This window comes from Aedes aegypti, chromosome 3, assembly GCF_002204515.2.
Source record: "Aedes aegypti strain LVP_AGWG chromosome 3, AaegL5.0 Primary Assembly, whole genome shotgun sequence".
Lineage (NCBI taxonomy): Eukaryota > Metazoa > Arthropoda > Insecta > Diptera > Culicidae > Aedes > Aedes aegypti.
In genome coordinates, this window is record NC_035109.1 from 3,810,292 (window position 1) to 3,829,569 (window position 19,278).

The 19,278-nt window shown below is 42.3% G+C and overlaps 1 protein-coding gene across 1 annotated transcript in view; it reads right to left on the reverse strand.

Moving 5' to 3' along the window:
- Positions 1–314: 314 nt before the first annotated feature.
- LOC5575378 overlaps positions 315–19,278 on the reverse strand; it is a 272,901-nt gene continuing 253,937 nt past the window's right edge. Inside the window, exon 9 of the mRNA XM_021852462.1 lies at positions 315–2,154. Within this exon, the coding sequence (XP_021708154.1) occupies positions 1,414–2,154 (741 nt within the window). The 3' untranslated portion in view covers positions 315–1,413. The remainder of the gene's footprint in view (positions 2,155–19,278) is intronic.

Here is a 19,278-nt window from a genome sequence, read left to right on the forward strand (position 1 = left end):
TGAAATCATGATGAAAGTGGATGAGTCAAATGTCTTTTCATGTAGTTCGGAGTCCTTTGCTTCGGCTCGTAGTATCGTAACTAATGAATCGATTCAATGGGCACTCAATAGCGTTGCTCCTTTGAAATCTCCAGGAGCAGATGGGATTTATCCTGTTCTGCTCCAGATTTGAGTTTATCAAACATGACATGAAGAGATTATAGACCCTGGCGTGAAATTGTTGTGAAGTTTGTCCCGAAAGGAGTAGGTATGTGCTTTGTATGAAAGAGCAAAGAGTTTTGAACCAACCAGTTTAACCTGTTTTCATCTGAATAAACTCAAATATCTATAGTATATTGCTTGTAACTTGGCAAAAAAGTGGTGTAAGATATAACGGCTTGAACAGTAACCCATGAAATGAATCATCTCATGCATAATTTTGATGAATTTGACAAAAAAAAATGAACAAGATTTATGAATGAATTACTAATTATGCTCAATAAATAATGATCATTTGTTTCAATCATGACATTTTTAACCTATTAATTCCAGCCTCATCAAGAGTTATTTAATAAATGTACATATATTTCTTTCGAAGCCATAAACAAGATTGTATTGTTTTCAGATAAGTTTCAATCGGATTTTACTTTAAATAATGAAGTGCATATTTTAGTCAAATCAAACTTTGTAGGGATTTGTTTTCAAATCAAAATTGCTACATTCAATCACTGAAGGTTCCTTTTGAAACTTGTATGTAAAGTCTACTAAGGGAATGCACGGTTGCCATATAACAAGAAAGTATGTCACGATCGCCATGTTTTATGTGTTCTCAGAACATGGCGATCATGACACCCTTTCTTGTTTTATGGCAATCGTGCATTTCAATAGTTATTGAACATACAACGCGGAAAATAACACAGGAATACTAACACTTTCATTTGCAATTCAGATAAGTAGCTAGTAAATCCAGCTAGGTACATTGATGTGATTGTTTCATAATTTGATATTGTTTCTTTTATCTTTCTCTTCAAACAAAGACGTAGAACTCGGTAAAATAATATCTGTTTACTTTGAAGTCGCAATCAGTGATCGACTCAATTCCTAGGGCTATTAACTACGTATTTACTCGAAACAAACAATAGTTGCGAATCATTTTTTAACGGAAAGGGGATTTAAATTAAGCAAGGCATCTATCCACACTTCGTTTACACAATTCCTACTTTTGAGCTACATCGTCCAATCATCACTCGTCGGTTCAATCGGTGTAAATATATGTTTGTCAATTCATCAGGCAGCCTTCTGATTGTATGACTGAATAAAAAAGAGGTCCCATTCTTTTGTTGGAGTTTCTAAAAAACCGAAAAGCTAAAAAAGACTTTCTATCCAACTACTACCGATATGCCCCGTTTAACGGTTAAGAATTGTACACGCGTTTCACACTTTGGTCGATTTTACCGGTTTCGATGGATTCGGAACGGCCACAACGGGTTCATCTTCGTCCTCCTCTTCGTCGTCAGCAAACTGAATGTCCGCCGAATCGTACAGATCGGAAATCTGCTTATTGTCCACGGGCGACTTGGTAAAGGACGTTTCCTTTTCCCGTTCGTCTTCGATGAATTCCTCCCCCATTGGGGGACTGGTTTTTCTGCGGGCGTTGTGGAATGCCAGTTCCTGGAGGTGGTTCTTCCTGCTAATAGTCACGGCCGGAGAATCTCTGACGGAACGATTATCAACCACCATCGATTGCGGTACGTCTTGCACTTCCGCATAGATGTCGCTCTTGGAAATACTGTTCACTATCAGGTAGTCGTTCCGGCGTTGCTGGAGGATTTTCACGATTTCTTCGTTTGGGGTCACGTTGGAGCTACGCGGTTCAGAGCCTTCACGATCGTTGATGGCCGACTCCAGTTCGACCTCTTCGGTGATGTCCTCATCGTTGAGCGGAGGGATCCACACTAAAAAAGCGGGATCCATTCCGAGATACGAACCGGGGGCCGCTCCAGCGTTGGTCACGTTGTAATCGTAGTAGTCCATCTCCATGTCTTCCGGGTGGCCCAGGGAGAAGTCCGACCCGGCCAGAAGTTTTTGGAGGTTTTTCTTCTCTTTGCTCTCCTTGAGGTTGCGCGTCCGGTTGCGGATGGTGTTGGCCACGCTGGATGCCGGCGAGGAACATTCCTGTAAAGAAACGTTAAATTTTTACTATTATTTTCAAGGATGAAAAAAAATCAGCTCTAACGACAAACAACACGGTATTTGAACGGTCCAAGAGGGCCATCGCTCTTGCAGCAACATGATTTCAACACCTCACCACGCGCGCTAATCATAGATATATCGAGCATCCGATAAACTGTTTGTCGTAGGACAAAGGGTTTGTCGGATATTGTAACAAGCTGCGATTAATGCGAATCAATTTAAAATTCACGGATAAACTTTCTCACATTCCATGCACGATTGACTTTAAGATCAAAAATGGTATGCTAGAAGTCATATCGTAGAGTGAAAGCGTGAAAATCTTCCAAAATTTTTGAATTCGGTTTGCGAACAATTGATCGTTTGCACACATGCCGAGCGATTAATTTTTCGCGGAGCGAAGTTTGTTATGATGGCTTGACGACTAAGGGTTTATCGTTGTTGATATGATCGCATGATAAAGAACAACCACGATGCATCATTTGTTTTGTCATGATCACTAGATTTCCATCCTTGATTATTTTTATTTTAAATGGAGGGTTTAAAACAAAGCGACGCTGAATGTGTCTAAGGTCGGTTTCCGAATGGTCCGTAATGCAACATTAATTCACTTCCCTGGGAATAATGTATCATCGTGCCTGCCACACGTTACTAGCCCAAAAGACCTCAAATGCCACTCTTCGTAGCAATGTAACATAGATTCTTTCAGGCATTCTTCCCGGCCTTAATAGGAGTTCCTCTAGACTTTCCTGAAGTAATGGTTTCGCAAATCTAGATATTCCTGCAAAGATTTCTTTATAAACTGATTGAAGTAATTCTCAAAAAAAAACATCCATACGACTTGAATATCTTGAAGAACTACGTCTTGTATTTCCAAGATTATTTTAGACATTCACCTTTACGCCCTCGACCCCGACAAGGCGTTTTCAAATAACGGCTATTTCATCAATTTTCATTTGATCTTTTTGAAACTACCCTTAGTGTTTCAATATCCGTGTTTCAAAAGAAGTCCGAGAAAGTAAAGTTTTGGCCGGTTACAGTACTTTAAAAAGGTGCAAGTTGTTTGCCATAAATGGACAATGCAGAATTCTGAATTATGCCGAAGATAATCCAGGTTGTCACGATGGTGCCGTGATTCTTTTTTATTTGTTCAAATTACACAACACCATAGTTTTAATGTAAAAGTTCATAGTTCATGGTTTATTGTGATAATTTGAACATAATAGATCGGTTTGGCATCAATGTTGAGCAGCATTCGTGGGCTTGTATCGTGTCCGATTATTTATTAAATTTAACGTGTTTTTGCCATAGTTTAAGCACGATTTTCAGTGTTTGTGTTTTCCATGAGTGTTTATTTACGGGAATATGTTGAAAATGAAGTGATTTCAAAAGTGATTTGTTTCTCATTCCACCGTGGATGTTTTTTTCTTTTCATGTTGCGTGCGTCGGGTGGTGAAGAGTGTTGCATGCATCATTGTGGTGGTGCAGCTGTACTGGTTGACAGTGAACGCATCCATTACGAACACATGATGCAAAGCTGAATTTTTCCAAGCGTTTGTTCAAGTGATGGTGTGGAGTGCTTTGTGAAGCCCAAGCAGGACAGTTCGGTTTTGCGTCGTCCGATTGATTTAGCTGACGGATTCGCGCGTTTTCGTTGCCGGAGAATTTTTTCCCCCTGTTTTGGAGCGTCTTGCTGGGTAGTGCTTCGAGAAGCCCAAGCAGGACGGTTCGGTTTTGCGTCGTCCGATAGAGTTTGTTGACGGTTTCGCGCGTGTTTTCGTCGCCGGAGATTTTTTTTTTTTTTTTTCCCTTTGTTTTGGAGCGTCTTGCTGGGTACGTATTTGGGAAGGCCCAAGCAAGACGGTTTATTTTCGGGACGCCAAGAAGTTTTGCTGTCAGTGTCAGTTTTGTGTTCAGTCGAGAATGGATGGCCAACTGGTGAGTTCGTTTCATGCTTATGATAACACATATTTTCTTGAAAGCGTAACTTTTATGTAATATTAAAACAAACTTTGTATGGTTTGTCACTATAGGTGTCGGCATTATGCTTTTTTCTTATACAATTTGAATATACATATATTTTTCTCTTTTTGACATTATTAAAAATTATCCTTTGAATTGTTCGACATTGTGAATGTTGACGTATTTTCTAAAACTTCTACCATATCGAGACAAAATGCACAGTAATACTCATATGTAATTTTCAAACAAACTATGTATGGTTCGTCACTACAAGTGTCGGCATTATTCCTGTTTCATATAAGTTAAAATATATACATGTAATTTTCAGTTTTCGTCATTAATAAAAACGTCTTTTGAATTGTTCGACATTATAGATGTTGACGTAATTTTTCCAAAAACTTCTCGAGACAAAAATACAAAACTAGCTTTAAATACAAGTCGTATATTTCCCCCTTGTCCATGGATCGCATCACCGACCAGAGGTGACTCCCAGATCTTTTCCTTCCTCACTAATAAACACCCTTCCCGTGGTGATTGTGGAGATGCAGGGGTGTTCTCGGTCTCTAGAAGCAACAATCATTACACCCTAACATTCCTTCCCCATCCCAACTGACTGTAAGGACTTGGCCGGCGCCGTTATTGATCAATAATATTAGATCTGCTAAAATTGCACTTCGAGAGTAAGCGGAGACTCCCATCCCTTATTCATTTGGATCGTAGTGCAATTCTTACCAGTTCCGATCAATCACGGAGTAGCAACCATTGACATGTACAGTCAGTTTATGCTATGCTATGCTATGCTATGCAAAACACCCCTTTCTTTTTACCTTTATTTTTGTAATAAAAAAAACTTTGAATGGTTGGACACTACAAGTGTAGACTTCCGAAAGGTTCACTTTATTCAACAAACTTTGGATGGTTCGTCACTGTAAGTGTCGGCATAAGAATAGGAGTGTTAGGAATGTTTCATTTAGGTATTTGTTCAACAAACTTTGAATGGTTCGTCACCCCAAGTGTCGGCATAATCATGTTTATATCTCACAAATAATTATTTATCATGGTCTAATTGCTTATCAAAGTGAATCCTGTGACCCAACGATCCTCCCCATTAACAAACATCCCTCCCAGTAACCTTTGTGGAGATGCAGAGGCAAACACGGTCTCCAAATAGCAAAGGTTACACACTAACATTCCTTCCCTCAATCCCACCTGACTGCAAGGACGTGGCCGGCGCCGTTATTGACCCTGTATAAATAGAGGCACTGAATTATGCACACTGAAGAAGATTATGGCCAATCCCAGTCAAACTTCTAGTTGATTCTTTGTGCATTTTCACTGACTTCGGTCAATCACGGAATAGCAACCATTGATATGTGTAGTCAGTCTAAGCTAAGCTAAGCTAAGCTAAGCGTTTGTTCAAGTGATGGTGTGTCCCGTGAGACAGGACAGACATGTCAACACAGTGCGAAGGTGTCGCCGAAACCGAAGCTAAGTACCGTTTTCTTCATTTTGCGAGGTTGTAGGTAGCTAGATTATTTTGTGGATTTCGATTTAAGGCCGTGATGTAACTGTATTTATTACACACGTTAACTTCGGTTACGCGTTGGATGTGTGGGTCTTTTGCGGCGCCCGGGGGTTTCTTTGTCTTTTTGCGTGGTTCTGTGTAGTGGTGGATCGATACATCATCAATGTGTAGATGTACCATTGCGTAGTTCCGTGGGGGGGGGGGCGGAGGAATTTTCGGGCGTCGTGGCAGGCTTGCGTATTTGATGCGTGGCCGGGGTTGACAATGTGGGCGTAAAATTTCACTCGCTTGAATGTAGAGCGATATCGTGAGAGTGTAGTAGATGAGTTTGTTTTTAGTAGGCGCGTTTTGTTTAGTTTTCTACGTATCTTCGGTGCGCGATGAGATGCTTCTATGTGAACGTTTTGACAGATTATTCACTAGAGAAACGCGTAAATTTGTTGCTCTCTGCACACTTAGTGTGTGAGCGGCAAATGATTACACATTTTATCGTCAAAACGATGGGACGTAAATTGAGTAGTGTTTGATCCTTCGACTTGAAGCTTGCTTCTGCGGGGGCGAGCGATGGGGGCAGGATCGAACATGTCGCGCGTAGGTAGTACAGTAGTGAAAAAGTGCGCGGTCCGTTAGTAGTGTTTGATCTATTGATCGTGTCGCTTGCTCCTGCGTGGCGAGTGACGAACACTTGTTCGGCGTACAATGCGATTATTGAATTATTTCGCGAATCCGGTTAGGCGTGATTACATCATGGATCGCATCACCAAACATTGGTGACTCCCAGATCTCTACCTTATCCCACTAACCCAATATCCTTTCCATGACAACTGTGGAGATGCAGAGGTGATCTCGGTCTCTAGTAACAACGGTTGTCGAACTAACATTCCTTCCCTTCCCCGATGACCGTAAGGACGTGGCCGGCGCCGTTATTGACTTATAAAATTTGAGCTCTCGATTTGTGCACATTGAGAATGGTAAGCTAATCCCAAGCCCCATTCAATAAATCTCTGTGCAACTTCGATTGTTCTAGTCAATCACGGAGTAGCAACTACGAATTGTACGGTCATCTATGCTTATGCTTATGCTTATGCTTATTGTGATAATTTGAACATAATATGGAATAGTTGTCCGTACCGAAACACCGTGGCCGGTTCCGCCAGGGCCCCTTTAGGGACATTCCCATTTTATTACGAAAACATGTCGTGCGACGTCTCATTTTTTTTATGAATTCGAGAGAACTTGTCAATACATGAAGAATAAATTCGTTATCAACAAATGTGGCCACCCCAGAGTACCTGACACAGGTTCCACGAGGCCTTTTTTATAGGCATTTCCTTTTTATGGCGAATCATGCCGAGCGACGTCTCAATCTGGGCTACAAAACGGTGAGTCGACAACTAGGAAGGAGCGTTCACCACAGCTCTGGTCCTCACAAGTTCCTACCTCACGCTTCCACGGGTCAAACGGTGACAAAGACCGCCAGCTAAGGATTGCGTACTTAGCTGGTAGTGCAGCCTGGGCACTGTTGTCCTTCTGACATCAGCTAGATTGAGGAGGTACGTCTCGAGCGTCTGTTCACCAGGAGGTGCGACTCAAACAGCGTCTGTTCTGGTATCCAGCGGCTGAGTAAGAAATGCTGAATCGCGCACAGCTAAATCCAAGGTGGTAGCTCCATCAGCGCGATCGTCCTAGTGTTAGTTGGGACGTTAAACAGAGCTGGCACGATGGCGCTCCGGCGAGACAGGAGTGTTGGCGTAGGCCCAATAAGCCACCCGTAAAAAACCTTATTGCGAATAACATAGGAGATAATATGACCCGGAACAATCGGCAAAGACCCACGCGACGAAATAAGGATTACGATTGGAAACTTGGAACATGGAACTGCAAGTCACTTGCTTTCGCAGGTTGCGACAGGATAATCTATGACGAACTACATCCCCGTAACTTCGATATCGTAGCGCTGCAGGAACTTTGTTGGACTGAACAGAAGGTGTGGAAAAGCGGGCATCGAGCGGCTACCTTCTACCAAAGCTGTGGCATCACAAATGAGCTAGGAACTGGCTTCATAGTGTTGGGTAAGATGCGACAACGTGTTATCGGGTGGCAGCCGATCAACGCAAGGATGTGCAAGATGAGGATAAAAGGCCGTTTCTTCAACTACAGCATCATCAACGTACACTGCCCACACGAAGGGAGACCCGACGACGAGAAGGAGACGTTTTACGCGCAGCTGGAGCAAATTTATGACGGATGCTCTCCGCGTGACGTGAAACTCGTTGTTGGCGACATGAACGCACAGGAGATGTACAGGCCGGTGATCGGGCGGAACAGTCTGCATGCCGTATCTAACGACAACGGCCGACGATGCGTCAACTTTGCAGCCTCTCGTGGTATGGTAGTCCGAAGCACCTTCTTCCCCCGCAAAGATATTCATAAGACCACCTGGAGATCACCCGATAACCTAACCGAGAACCAAATCGACCACGTTCTAATCGACGGAAAATTCTTCTCTGACATTACCAATGTTCGCACATACCGCAGTGCGAATATAGATTCGGATCACTATCTAGTTGCTGTATGTATGCGCTCAAAACTTTCGACGGTGAACAACTCGCGTCGAAGCCAAACGCCGCGGCTTAACATCGAGCGGTTACGGGACTCAGAAGTAGCCCAAGAATACGCGCAGCAGTTGGAAGTGGCCCTACCAACGGAAGAGCAGCTTGGCGCCGCCACTCTTGAAGATGGCTGGAGGCACATAAGATCCGCCATAGGTAGCACCGCAACAGCAGCACTAGGTTCAGCGGCCCCGAATCAGAGAAACGACTGGTACGACGGCGAATGCGAGCAGTTGAAGAATGAGAAGAATGCAGCATGGGCGAGAATGCTGCAACACCGCACGAGAGCGAACGAGGCACGGTATAAACAGGCGCGGAACAGACAAAACTCGATCTTCCGAAGAAAAAAGCGCCATCAAGAAGAACGAGATCGCGAAGCGATGGAAGAGCTGTTCCGCGCTAAAGACACACGGAAGTTCTACGAGAAGCTTAACCGTTCGCGCAAAGGCTTTGTGCCACAAGCCGACATATGCAGAGACTGTGACGGAAATCTTCTCACGAACGAACGTGAGGTGATCGAAAGGTGGCGGCAGCACTACGACGAGCACCTTAATGGTGATGTGGCCAGTAGCGGAGGTGGCACGGAAATAACTTTGGGAGCACGCGCGGACGACGAAAGACTTCCGCCTCCAGATCTCCAAGAGGTAGAAACGGATATTAGACGGTTGAAAAACAACAAAGCCGCTGGAGTGGACCAACTTCCGAGCGAGTTGCTAAAATACGGTGGTGAAGCACTGGCAAGAGCGCTGCACTGGGTTATTTCCAAGATTTGGGAGGAGGATGTATTGCCGGAGGAGTGAATGGAAGGTGTCGTGTGTCCCATCTATAAAAAGGGCGACAAGTTGGATTGCGCCAATTATCGTGCGATCACAATTTTGAGCGCCGCCTACAAGGTACTCTCCCAAATTCTATGCCGCCGTCTATCACCAATTGCTAGAGAATTCGTTGGACAATATCAGGTAGGATTTATGGGCGAACGAGCAACAACGGACCAGATATTCGCCATCCGCCAGGTGTTGCAGAAATGCCGCGAATACAATGTACCCACACATCATTTATTCATCGATTTTAAATCGGCCTATGATACAATCGATTGAGAACAGCTATGGCAGATTATGCACGAATACGGTTTCCCGGACAAACTGATAAGATTGATCAAGGCGACGATGGAGCGAGTGATGTGCGTAGTCCGAGTATCAGGGACACTCTCGAGTTCCTTCGAATCTCGCAGAGGGTTACGGTAAGGTGATGGCCTTTCGTGTTTACTGTTCAACATTGCTTTAGAGGGTGTGATAAGAAGAGCGGGGATAGACACGAGTGGCACGATTTTCAGAAAGTCCGTTCAGTTACTTGGTTTCGCCGACGACATTGATATTGTTGCACGCAACTTTGAGACGATGGCGGACACGTACATCCGACTAGGCGAATCGGGCTGAACATCAATGTGTCAAAGACGAAGTACATGATAGCGAGGGGCTCAAGAGAAGAAATCGAGGTTGTCGAAGAATTCGTGTACTTGGGCTCACTGATGACCGCCGACAACGACACCAGCAGAGAAATCCAGAGACGCATCGTTGCTGGAAATCGTGCCTACTTTGGACTCCGCAGAACGCTCCGATCGAGCAAAGTTCGCCATCGCACGAAGTTGACCATCTACAAGACGCTGATTAGACCGGTACTCCTCTATGGGCACGAAACATGGACCCTACGTGCAGAGGATCAACGCGCCCTTGGTGTTTTCGAACGGAAGGTGTTGCGGACCATCTACGGCGGAGTGCAGATGGAAGACGGAACGTGGAGAAGGCGGATGAACCATGAATTGCACCAGCTGCTGGGAGAACCAACCATTGTCCACCTCGCAAAAATTGGGAGGCTGCGGTGGGCCGGGCATGTCACCAGAATGTCGGATACCAACCCGGTGAAAATGGTTCTCGAAAACAATCCGACCGGCAAAAGACGACGTGGTGCGCAGCGAGCAAGATGGGTCCAGTGCCGTAGCGTGCGGTTGGCCAGGTTGGCTCCCGCCAAGGGCGCTAGCCTAAAGGGGGCGCCAAAAACCGTGAATCACTTGGTAAAATTTTGAAAGATGCATATAAAATTAAGGCTTCTTATGAGTTACCATTTCAAAAGGATTTAAACAATTTTTGAAAGGATTATACAAAACATGCAATAAGCACTTTCAAAGTTTTTTTTTTTTTAATTTAAACAATTACACATAAATTAAGTTTGTAAATAAGCAGAAACAAAGGTTTTTATTATTCAGATTTGTATGTAAGTCTGGAGTGTATGTTCCGATCACTCGATTTTTTTTTATTAAAATACAAGAAACACTTCCCCACCTACGAGAAGTTGACTGGTAAAAGTGAAATTATATTGAGCTTAAATTAGGATTGCTGCACAAAGAGTAAATTCGACGAACACGATCTCACTGAATCTCAAGCTGAATTATAAAATTTTCATTGACAACTGTACATGAATCAAACTTTATAACTTTTTCCTGGGCGGGATTCACGAAACTCTGGGCAGGGTTTCAATAGAAAATAGGGCAAGATTCTCATAAAATCAAGGAGAGGATACCGATAACTTTGATCATTATTTAACCCGTACAGGCCTGAGTGAAAGCAAAAAAACTAAAACCATCACCGCTCAGCGACTACGTAACGGATTCAAATAATGTTTTGTCAGTATACTGGCTCACATATCTAGTTTTCTAAAAGTGGCCAGAAGAACTCGGGAATATTCCTGTGGCCGGAGTTATTCCAGTGGGTCACTGGGTCAAGTCGGGTAAAAAGGGCGATTTTTTGGGACATGATACAGGGGATAGGCAAAATGATTGAGATAGGCAAAATTTTGCCCAAATTCAAATGCTTATAACTTTATGAAAAATGGATGAAATTGGATGCATCTGGAAGCAGTCGACGGCAAATTTGGTCCAGTTTTAGGAACTTTCTGGGCCATGCATATTTGCCACTGGACACCGGAGATGTTCCGGATTTTCTGAGGTCATGTCCAAATGTCATTATTTCTGTCGCTTGTATTTTTGTGCGGTGTAAAGTTAGATAGATGTTTGCAATTTTCCTAGAAACTAGAACTAATAGGAAGTTGAATGCCACTGGACGCATTAAGATTGGTTGGAAATCTTCAGAAATATGACCATTTCCGTAAAACTGGTTCCGGAAAGCATGGTCAGTCATGTTTGTATTTCAAATCATGTAAATATTATCCGGAGCTATATCCAAGCGGACAGCAACCTTAAAAATGATGTTTCCTGCAGCGTATTCAGAACCATTAGATGCACAGACCACTCTATAGTAGGTTCCAGGTACCCCGGGGGATGTGGCCAATTCAAAACATGCCCGAAAACACATCAATATAGGTATAAACATCAAGATTTTTGAAGGTGATGCTAATAGAAGTATTTACAGCGCAACTTATTTATACGACCACTGTATAGAAGGTTCCATGGGCCCTGGGGGATGAGGTCATGTTTCGAATTGGCCACATCTCTAGGAGCCCCTGGAATCTACTATAGAGTGGTTATTACATCATGTGGTTCTGAAAATGATCGCCATTTTCCAAGTCCCATGGATCTTACTGTTTATGGTAGAATGTGATTCTAATCAGATGAACGGACATGTTCCGAATCGGCCACATTCCCCGGGGCACCTGGAACCTACTATAAAGTGGTCATGGCAGCCGGTGATGCTGGAAATGCTTCGGAAAGCATAACCTTTAAAAATCATGAAGTTTGATGCCCATATTGATATGGTTCCGGATATGTCCCTAATTGACCACTTCCCCCAGGGTACTTGGAACCTTCTATAGTGTAGTCTGTGCATCTAATGGTTCTGAATATGCTGCAGGAATCATCATTTTTAAGGTTAGTGTCCGCTTGGATATAGCTCCGTATAATATTAACATGATTGGAAATACAAACATGACTGACCATGCTTTCAAGAACCAGTTTTACGGAAATGGTCATATTTCTGAAGATTTCCAACCAATCTTAATGCGTCCGGTGGCATTCAACTTTCTATTAGTTCTAGTTTCTAGGAAAATTGCAAACATCTATCGAACTTTACACCGCACAAAAATAGAAGCGACAGAAAAAATGACATTTGGACATGACCTCAGAAAATCCGGAACATCTCCGGTGTCCAGTGGCAAATATGCATGGCCCAGAAAGTTCCTAAAACTGGACCAAAATTGCCGTCGACTGCTTCCAGATGCATCCAATTTCATCCATTTTTCATAAAGTTATAAGCATTTGAATTTGGGCAAAATTTTGCCTATCTCAATCATTTTGCCTATCCCCTGTAAGTTAACTTTATTTATTTGTAATGGCAATAATTTTAATTTGCATAAATCATTAAGATCTGATAATCAACATCCCAAATAAAGAGTTTTTCACCGTTTAGAGAGTACCAGATGTGGCTACTCTGACTTAATTCCCGTAAGAACCGGCAATAGATTTGTTCGATATTAAACCGTTTCAACTCTCTTGAAGTAGAGATCAAACATAGCAGTTTACTGAAAAGCATTCCCATAATCTTGACACAGATGATTAGATGCAAATTGACCACTTTATCGTGAATTTTAGGCGCCCGGGGACACGAAAATGATTATTTGAAGGATTAAACAAATGCAGTTATCTGTGACTTGAAATTTGCCTACCAAAAGGGGCACAAAACCACGACACCCTTTTCACCCGACCTGACCGTGACCCACCGAAATTACTCCGGCCACATGAACATTTCCGAAATCCTCTGGCAACTTTTAGAAACTAGATATGTGAGCCAGTATACTGACAAAATATTATTTGAATCCGTTTAGTATTCGCTGAGTGGTGAGGGTTTTAGCATTTTTGCTTTCACTCAGGCCTATACAACTCGACTGCTTTTTCACAGAGTTTTCAAAAAAGTTAAACCTGTTAAATTGGTTCGACGAGAAGTGCCAGGAGGTTTTAGAGGAGAAGAATGCAGCGCGGGCTGCAATGCTGCAGCATGGTACGCTGCAAAACGTGGAACGATACAGACTGAAGCGGAAAGAGCAAACCCGCCTATTCCGGGACAAAAAGCGCCGCCTGGAAGAGGTGGAATGCCAAGAGATGGAGTTGCTGTACCGTTCTCAAGAAACGCGGAAGTTCTATCAGAAGCTCAACACATCCCGCAAAGGCTTCGTGCCGCGAGCTGAGATGTGCCGGGATAAGGATGGGAGCATCTTGACGGACGGACGCGAGATGATCGAAAGGTGGAAGCAGCACTACGATGAACACCTGAATGGCGCAGAGAACACAGGCACAGAAGGTCAGGACAGCGAAGGCGATGGCTAGGTCAGCACAGCGGACAGCGGAAATCAACCAGCTCCCACGATGGGGGAAGTTAAGGATGCCATTCAACAGCTCAAAAACAACAGAGCCAGCGCGCTGGCAAGGATGGTATCGGAGCCGAACTCATCAAGATGGGCCCGGACAGGTTGGCCGCTTGTCTGCATCGGCTGATAGTCAGAATCTGGGAAACGGAACAGCTACCGGAGGAGTGGAAGCAAGGCGTTATATGCCCTATCTACAAAAAGGGCGACAAACTGGAGTGTGAAAATTATCGTGCAATCACCATCCTAAACGCCGCCTATAAAGTGCTATCCCAGTTTCTCTTCCGTCGTCTATCACCTATAGCAATCGAGTTCGTGGGAAGTTATCAAGCAGGTTTCATCGACGGCCGCTCGACAACGGACCAGATCTTTTCCGAGCGGCAAATCCTCCAGAAATGCCGTGAGTACCAGGTCCTTACGCACCATTTGTTCATCGATTTCAAGGCGGCATACGATAGTATCGACCGCATAGAGCTATGGAAAATCATGGACGAGAACAGCTTTCCCGGGAAGCTCACAAGATTGATCAGAGCAACGATGGACGGTGTGCAAAACTGCGTGAAGATCTCGGGCGAACACTCCAGTTCGTTCGAGTCTCGGCGGGGACTTCGACAGGGCGACGGACTTTCGTGCCTTGAAGGTGTCATGCGGAGAGCCGGACTTAACAGTCGAGGCACGATTTTCACGAGATCCGGACAATTTGTTTGCTTCGCGGACGACATGGATATTATTGGGAGAAAATTTGAAACGGTGGCAGATTTGTTCACCCGCCTGAAACGCGAAGCAACAAGAGTCGGGCTAATGGTGAATGCGTCGAAAACAAAGTACATGCTGGTTGGCGGAACTGAGCGCGACAGGGCCCGCCTAGGAAGCAGTGTTACGATAGACGGGGATACCTTCGAGGTGGTGGAAGAGGTCGTCTACCTCGGATCCTTGTTGACGGCTGACTACAATGTTAGTCGGGAAATACGATGGCGCATCATCAACGGAAGTCGTGCCTACTATGGGCTCCAGAAGAAACTGCGGTCAAGAAAGATTCACCCCCGCACCAAATGCACGATGTACAAAACGCTCATAAGACCGGTAGTCCTCTATGGGCATGAGGCGTGGACTATGCTCGAGGAGGACTTGCAAGCTCTTGGGGTTTTCGAACGCCGAGTGCTAAGGACGATCTTCGGCGGCGTGCAGGAGAACGGCGTGTGGCGGCGAAGGATGAACCACGAGCTCGCTCAACTCTACGGCGAACCCAGTATCGTGAAGGTAGCTAGAGCTGGAAGGATACGCTGGGCAGGGCATGTTGCAAGAATGCCGGACAACAACCCTGTTAAGATGGTGTTCGCCACGAATCCGGTCGGAACAAGAAGGCGTGGGGCGCAGCGAGCTAGGTGGATTGACCAGGTACACCAGGACCTGGAGAGCGTGGGTCACAGTCGAGGATGGAGAGAAGCGGCCATGAACCGAGGGAATTGGCGAAATATTGTTGGCGAGGCTTTATCAAGATAATTGATGTAAAGCCAAATAAGTAAGTAAGTAAACCTGTTAAAAAAATTCTCACAGCAGACTTTGTTTAAGAATCTGTAATACATTTTTTATAACAAAAAACGATGGTGTTACGAAGATTTTCTATGTAAACAGTACGGTTGTAACTATTTAGACAACATTGTTTTCAAAATTCGACCACCTTTCAAAAAGATTCTTATTCATCTGGTGGTTTTAGGTATACAGTGCCTTACCGATTTTGGCAACAAGGCGTGATTTTTATGTTGCCAAATTGGGGATGTTGCCAAAATCGGGAATTTTGAAATGTTTTTTTTTTTATCATTTTATTCTCTAAAAGTATCAGAAAATGTATGGCAACTATCATGAATGATGTGAACAATTTCTGGGAGCCTTTTTCAGATCAGATTTTGACTAACAATCATAGACATCATATACTTTACGAAAAGATCCTCGACCAGCGGAATTCGAACCCACGACCCTCAGCATGGTCATGCTGAATAGCTGCGCGTTTACTGCTACGGCTATCTGGGCCCCTTTCCACACGCCACACATAATCCGATTGATATGTTAAAAAAAAAAAAACAAACACAATACAACAAAACATTTGCGATCAATGTAGTTTAGCTGACCATCTTAACATTTTGTGCTCTAATTATATTTTTTTTCTTGTCGGTTACCAACGTATTCCAGCAATTTTTGATGCCTATTTAACTATGTAACAATAATTTAAACAGCATGCATGTTTTATATTACTAACTTCTCCTATACGTCTAACAACAACTTCGAAATATCTAAGTTATTCTCATAAGTACGTTCCACATTAAGTTTTTCAGCTTGTAATGGCCACCACCACTTTCATTTGAACTTATTTTAACTTTCTTTTAATTCAAAATGTTAGTTTTCCGTACTTGAAAATCAATTTGAAATGTTTTTCATTGTGTTGCCAAAATCGGGAAGAATATGTTGCCAAAAACGGGTGTTGCTAAAATCGGGGGTAGACAAAAGCGGGTGTTGCCAAAATCGGGAAGGCACTGTATATTGTCGAAAATATATATGGGGTAATTACATTTGATGATCCTTGACAAAATTTCTCTCTCACCACGTAAAATTTAATTTGACGTTCTTTAAAATAGGTCTTGAAATATTCGTAAATATTCCATCTTTAGGTTACTGTCTGTACAAAAAGATTATGATTTCTTTTGTAACACCAATATCCTAGACAATTAATTGAAAATTCTTTGATATATTTAAGTAAACTATTTCATTGATTAATGACAAAATGTATGATTTAGTTCCAAGCATGCATTCATTTCGCAATGAAACTTCTAGAGAAAATCGTGACTGAATCTACGCGAATTCCCTTGAAATCTTCGATTTTTTTTATTTCACTTAGCATTTCCTGAAAAATAAAACATATTTCAATTTTCGAATAACCTAAACCACCCTACTCGAAGAATTTCATAATTGTTCCTTTGCAATTACAATTATTAGGTATGTTTTGCTGAAACATTCTTAAATTTTTGAGAAGTCATGGCTTTCAAATTCGTTTTCAAGCATAAGCACTTTAATTCTTTTTGTTCACTCGAGCAAAAGTTTTAAAAACTACCTAAAACAAATGGTTCACCGATGTTCAGAAGAATTTTTCTTAAATTTAGTTTTAAACATCCAGTAGATCTTGAAACCACAGTATGTCTTTAGCCACATGAACTGAAAATTTCCTCAAGAATTTCTGAACTTAAGCAAATATGTTAGATTTATATGATACTTTTGATAACTTTCATAAAAAATCTTGTTGAAGTCACTCTAGTATTCCAGAAAAAAAAATTAATTATATGTTTAGATATGTTTCTACCAAGGGGCGCTGAAATGGAGGTTCGCCAAGGGCGACACGAGGACACGCTACGGCTCTGATTTGGAAGGATCATTTTTGCTGAAAACTTCAACTCTTCATTCCGAAGCATTACAGGTTGTTTCCGCGTTTTTTCGATTCTGCCCCAGTGTGCGTCGCTCGGTATGTTTTGATCATAAAATGGCTATGTGTCCAAGGAAGCACTAAGGGAACCTCTGTCATGTGCTATGTAGAGGCCATATTCATTATTACAATGTTCATTCTTCGCTTATTGACATGTTTATTTCATTTTTATTTCATTTCATTATTAATTTGAATAATTACATAGATGCATTTCAGAAAAAGCCACGTATTTCCAAAAAATCTTATTTGCGTGTTTCAATGAACTACTCTCTAGTTAAAGTGCTCAAAATGTTTCCGTCTTAATCCCATACCGAATGTTCATTCGAATTCATCAAGATCTAGACGTTGCACGGTGTGTGTTGACCACTGAACGAAAATGTCCCCGAAGAGACCTTCGTGGAACCTCTGTCAGGTGTTCTGGAGTTGCCACATCAGTTGATACCTCGTTTATTATACATTTGCTGACATGTTCTTTCGAATTCACGAAGATTACGTCGCATGGTATGCATTGGTCATAAAACGGAAATGTCCCATAAAAGGCCCTCATGGAAACTCGGTCAAATTCCCTGGAGTGGCTACCTCAGTTGGTACCTAGTTTATTCTTCGTTTATTGACATGTTAATTCGAATTTATGAAGATTGAGACGTCGGACGGTATGTATTTCAACAACAAAAAAAGTTAGTTTTGTTTTCTTTGAAGTTAATTTGAAGCCTTCGGTGCAGTGCAGTTATGCCATCAAAGTATTTGATTTCGGTGGAGTGCAGTGTAAATTATTTGTCTCATTTAGCTTTATTACATATTTTCATAATTTGATTAGTCCAGTTGGGTCTTGGGTACACTTTGAAGCCAACCTTGTGGTTAGCTAGGTGTGATCGTTGTTTGAGGGATAAATTCAACGTGAGTGGTCACATTTGCTGATACCGAGTTTATTCTTCATTTATTGACAAGTTCTCTCGAATTCATGAAGGTTAAGACGTCGCAGGACATGTTTTGGTAATAAAATAAAAATATCCCTAAAGGGGCCCTGGCGGAACTGGCAAAGATGTTCCGAAACGGACAACTGTTTCAAATTATGTTCAAATGATCATAATCAACCATTTTTATACCTTTCACATTAAAACTACGGTGTTGTAATTGAAATGCATAAAAAATAATCACATTTCAATCACAATTTGGCACCACCGTGACCCCAGTACATCCAGGAATATCTCCAGCATGGTTCCAAGTTCCTAACATTTTTCGACGTTTCAAGACCGTTCGAATCGTAACGTAGAACATTGTTTTGTATGGAAAAAAAAATTTGAGTCAGGGTTTTTCCACGCGGTTCATGTTTGCGTTGTCTGCATATAGCGTATATTCTGAAAAACAACTTTATTACAGAAGATCTTGCATGAATGTCGGGAAATATTACTAGAATTTAAGTATTCCTAAAAAATCTTTGAAGCTCCTAAATAGATTTTCGCATAATTATTTTTGAAATCTTTAGATGAATCTGTAGGAAATCCATGGATGTATGCTGTGCTTGAAATTACTTTTATAATTTTAGTTTTTTTTAATGTTTCGAAAAATTTCTAACGAAAAATTGAAAGGTATGTTTAGAGGATCAAGTAGTATGAAAACATCTGGCGTGACCCTGCTGAAATTTTATAAACAATTCTCGCTTAACTAATGATGCCCAACAGCCATTAGTAACCTCGTGTGTGGCACGTCGAATGAATGAACATCCAAGCCATAATCCTTGGTAGATAAAGATTTTAATCATATGCTACGAAAAAAGAGCTACACACGTAGTTTCAATTGGCTTCTAGGGAGCTATCCCAAGCTGTACGATAATTCCTAGAACAGTTAAAACAATCCTTAGAAAATGTCTGATTTCTGAATGAATATTTGCATTAGATAAAAATTTGCCATTCTTCAGTGAGCGCTCAACTTCCGAGCTGAATAGACGCGTTTTTGCTATCGTTCTCTGGAAGTCGAACACAAGCTAATTTATTAGTCCATTTTTTCGGTTTTTCCTTTTCTCAACGCCGTGTCATCTAGTGTCGATGCGCATCGTGCAACTCCGTCATGGGCCGGCGGGAGAATACTTTTCGTATAGACTTTTCGAATGTGCCGAAGAAGCCAGATGTGGCCAAAGTCCATAAATTTTGTGCGACTGTTCTGGGTAT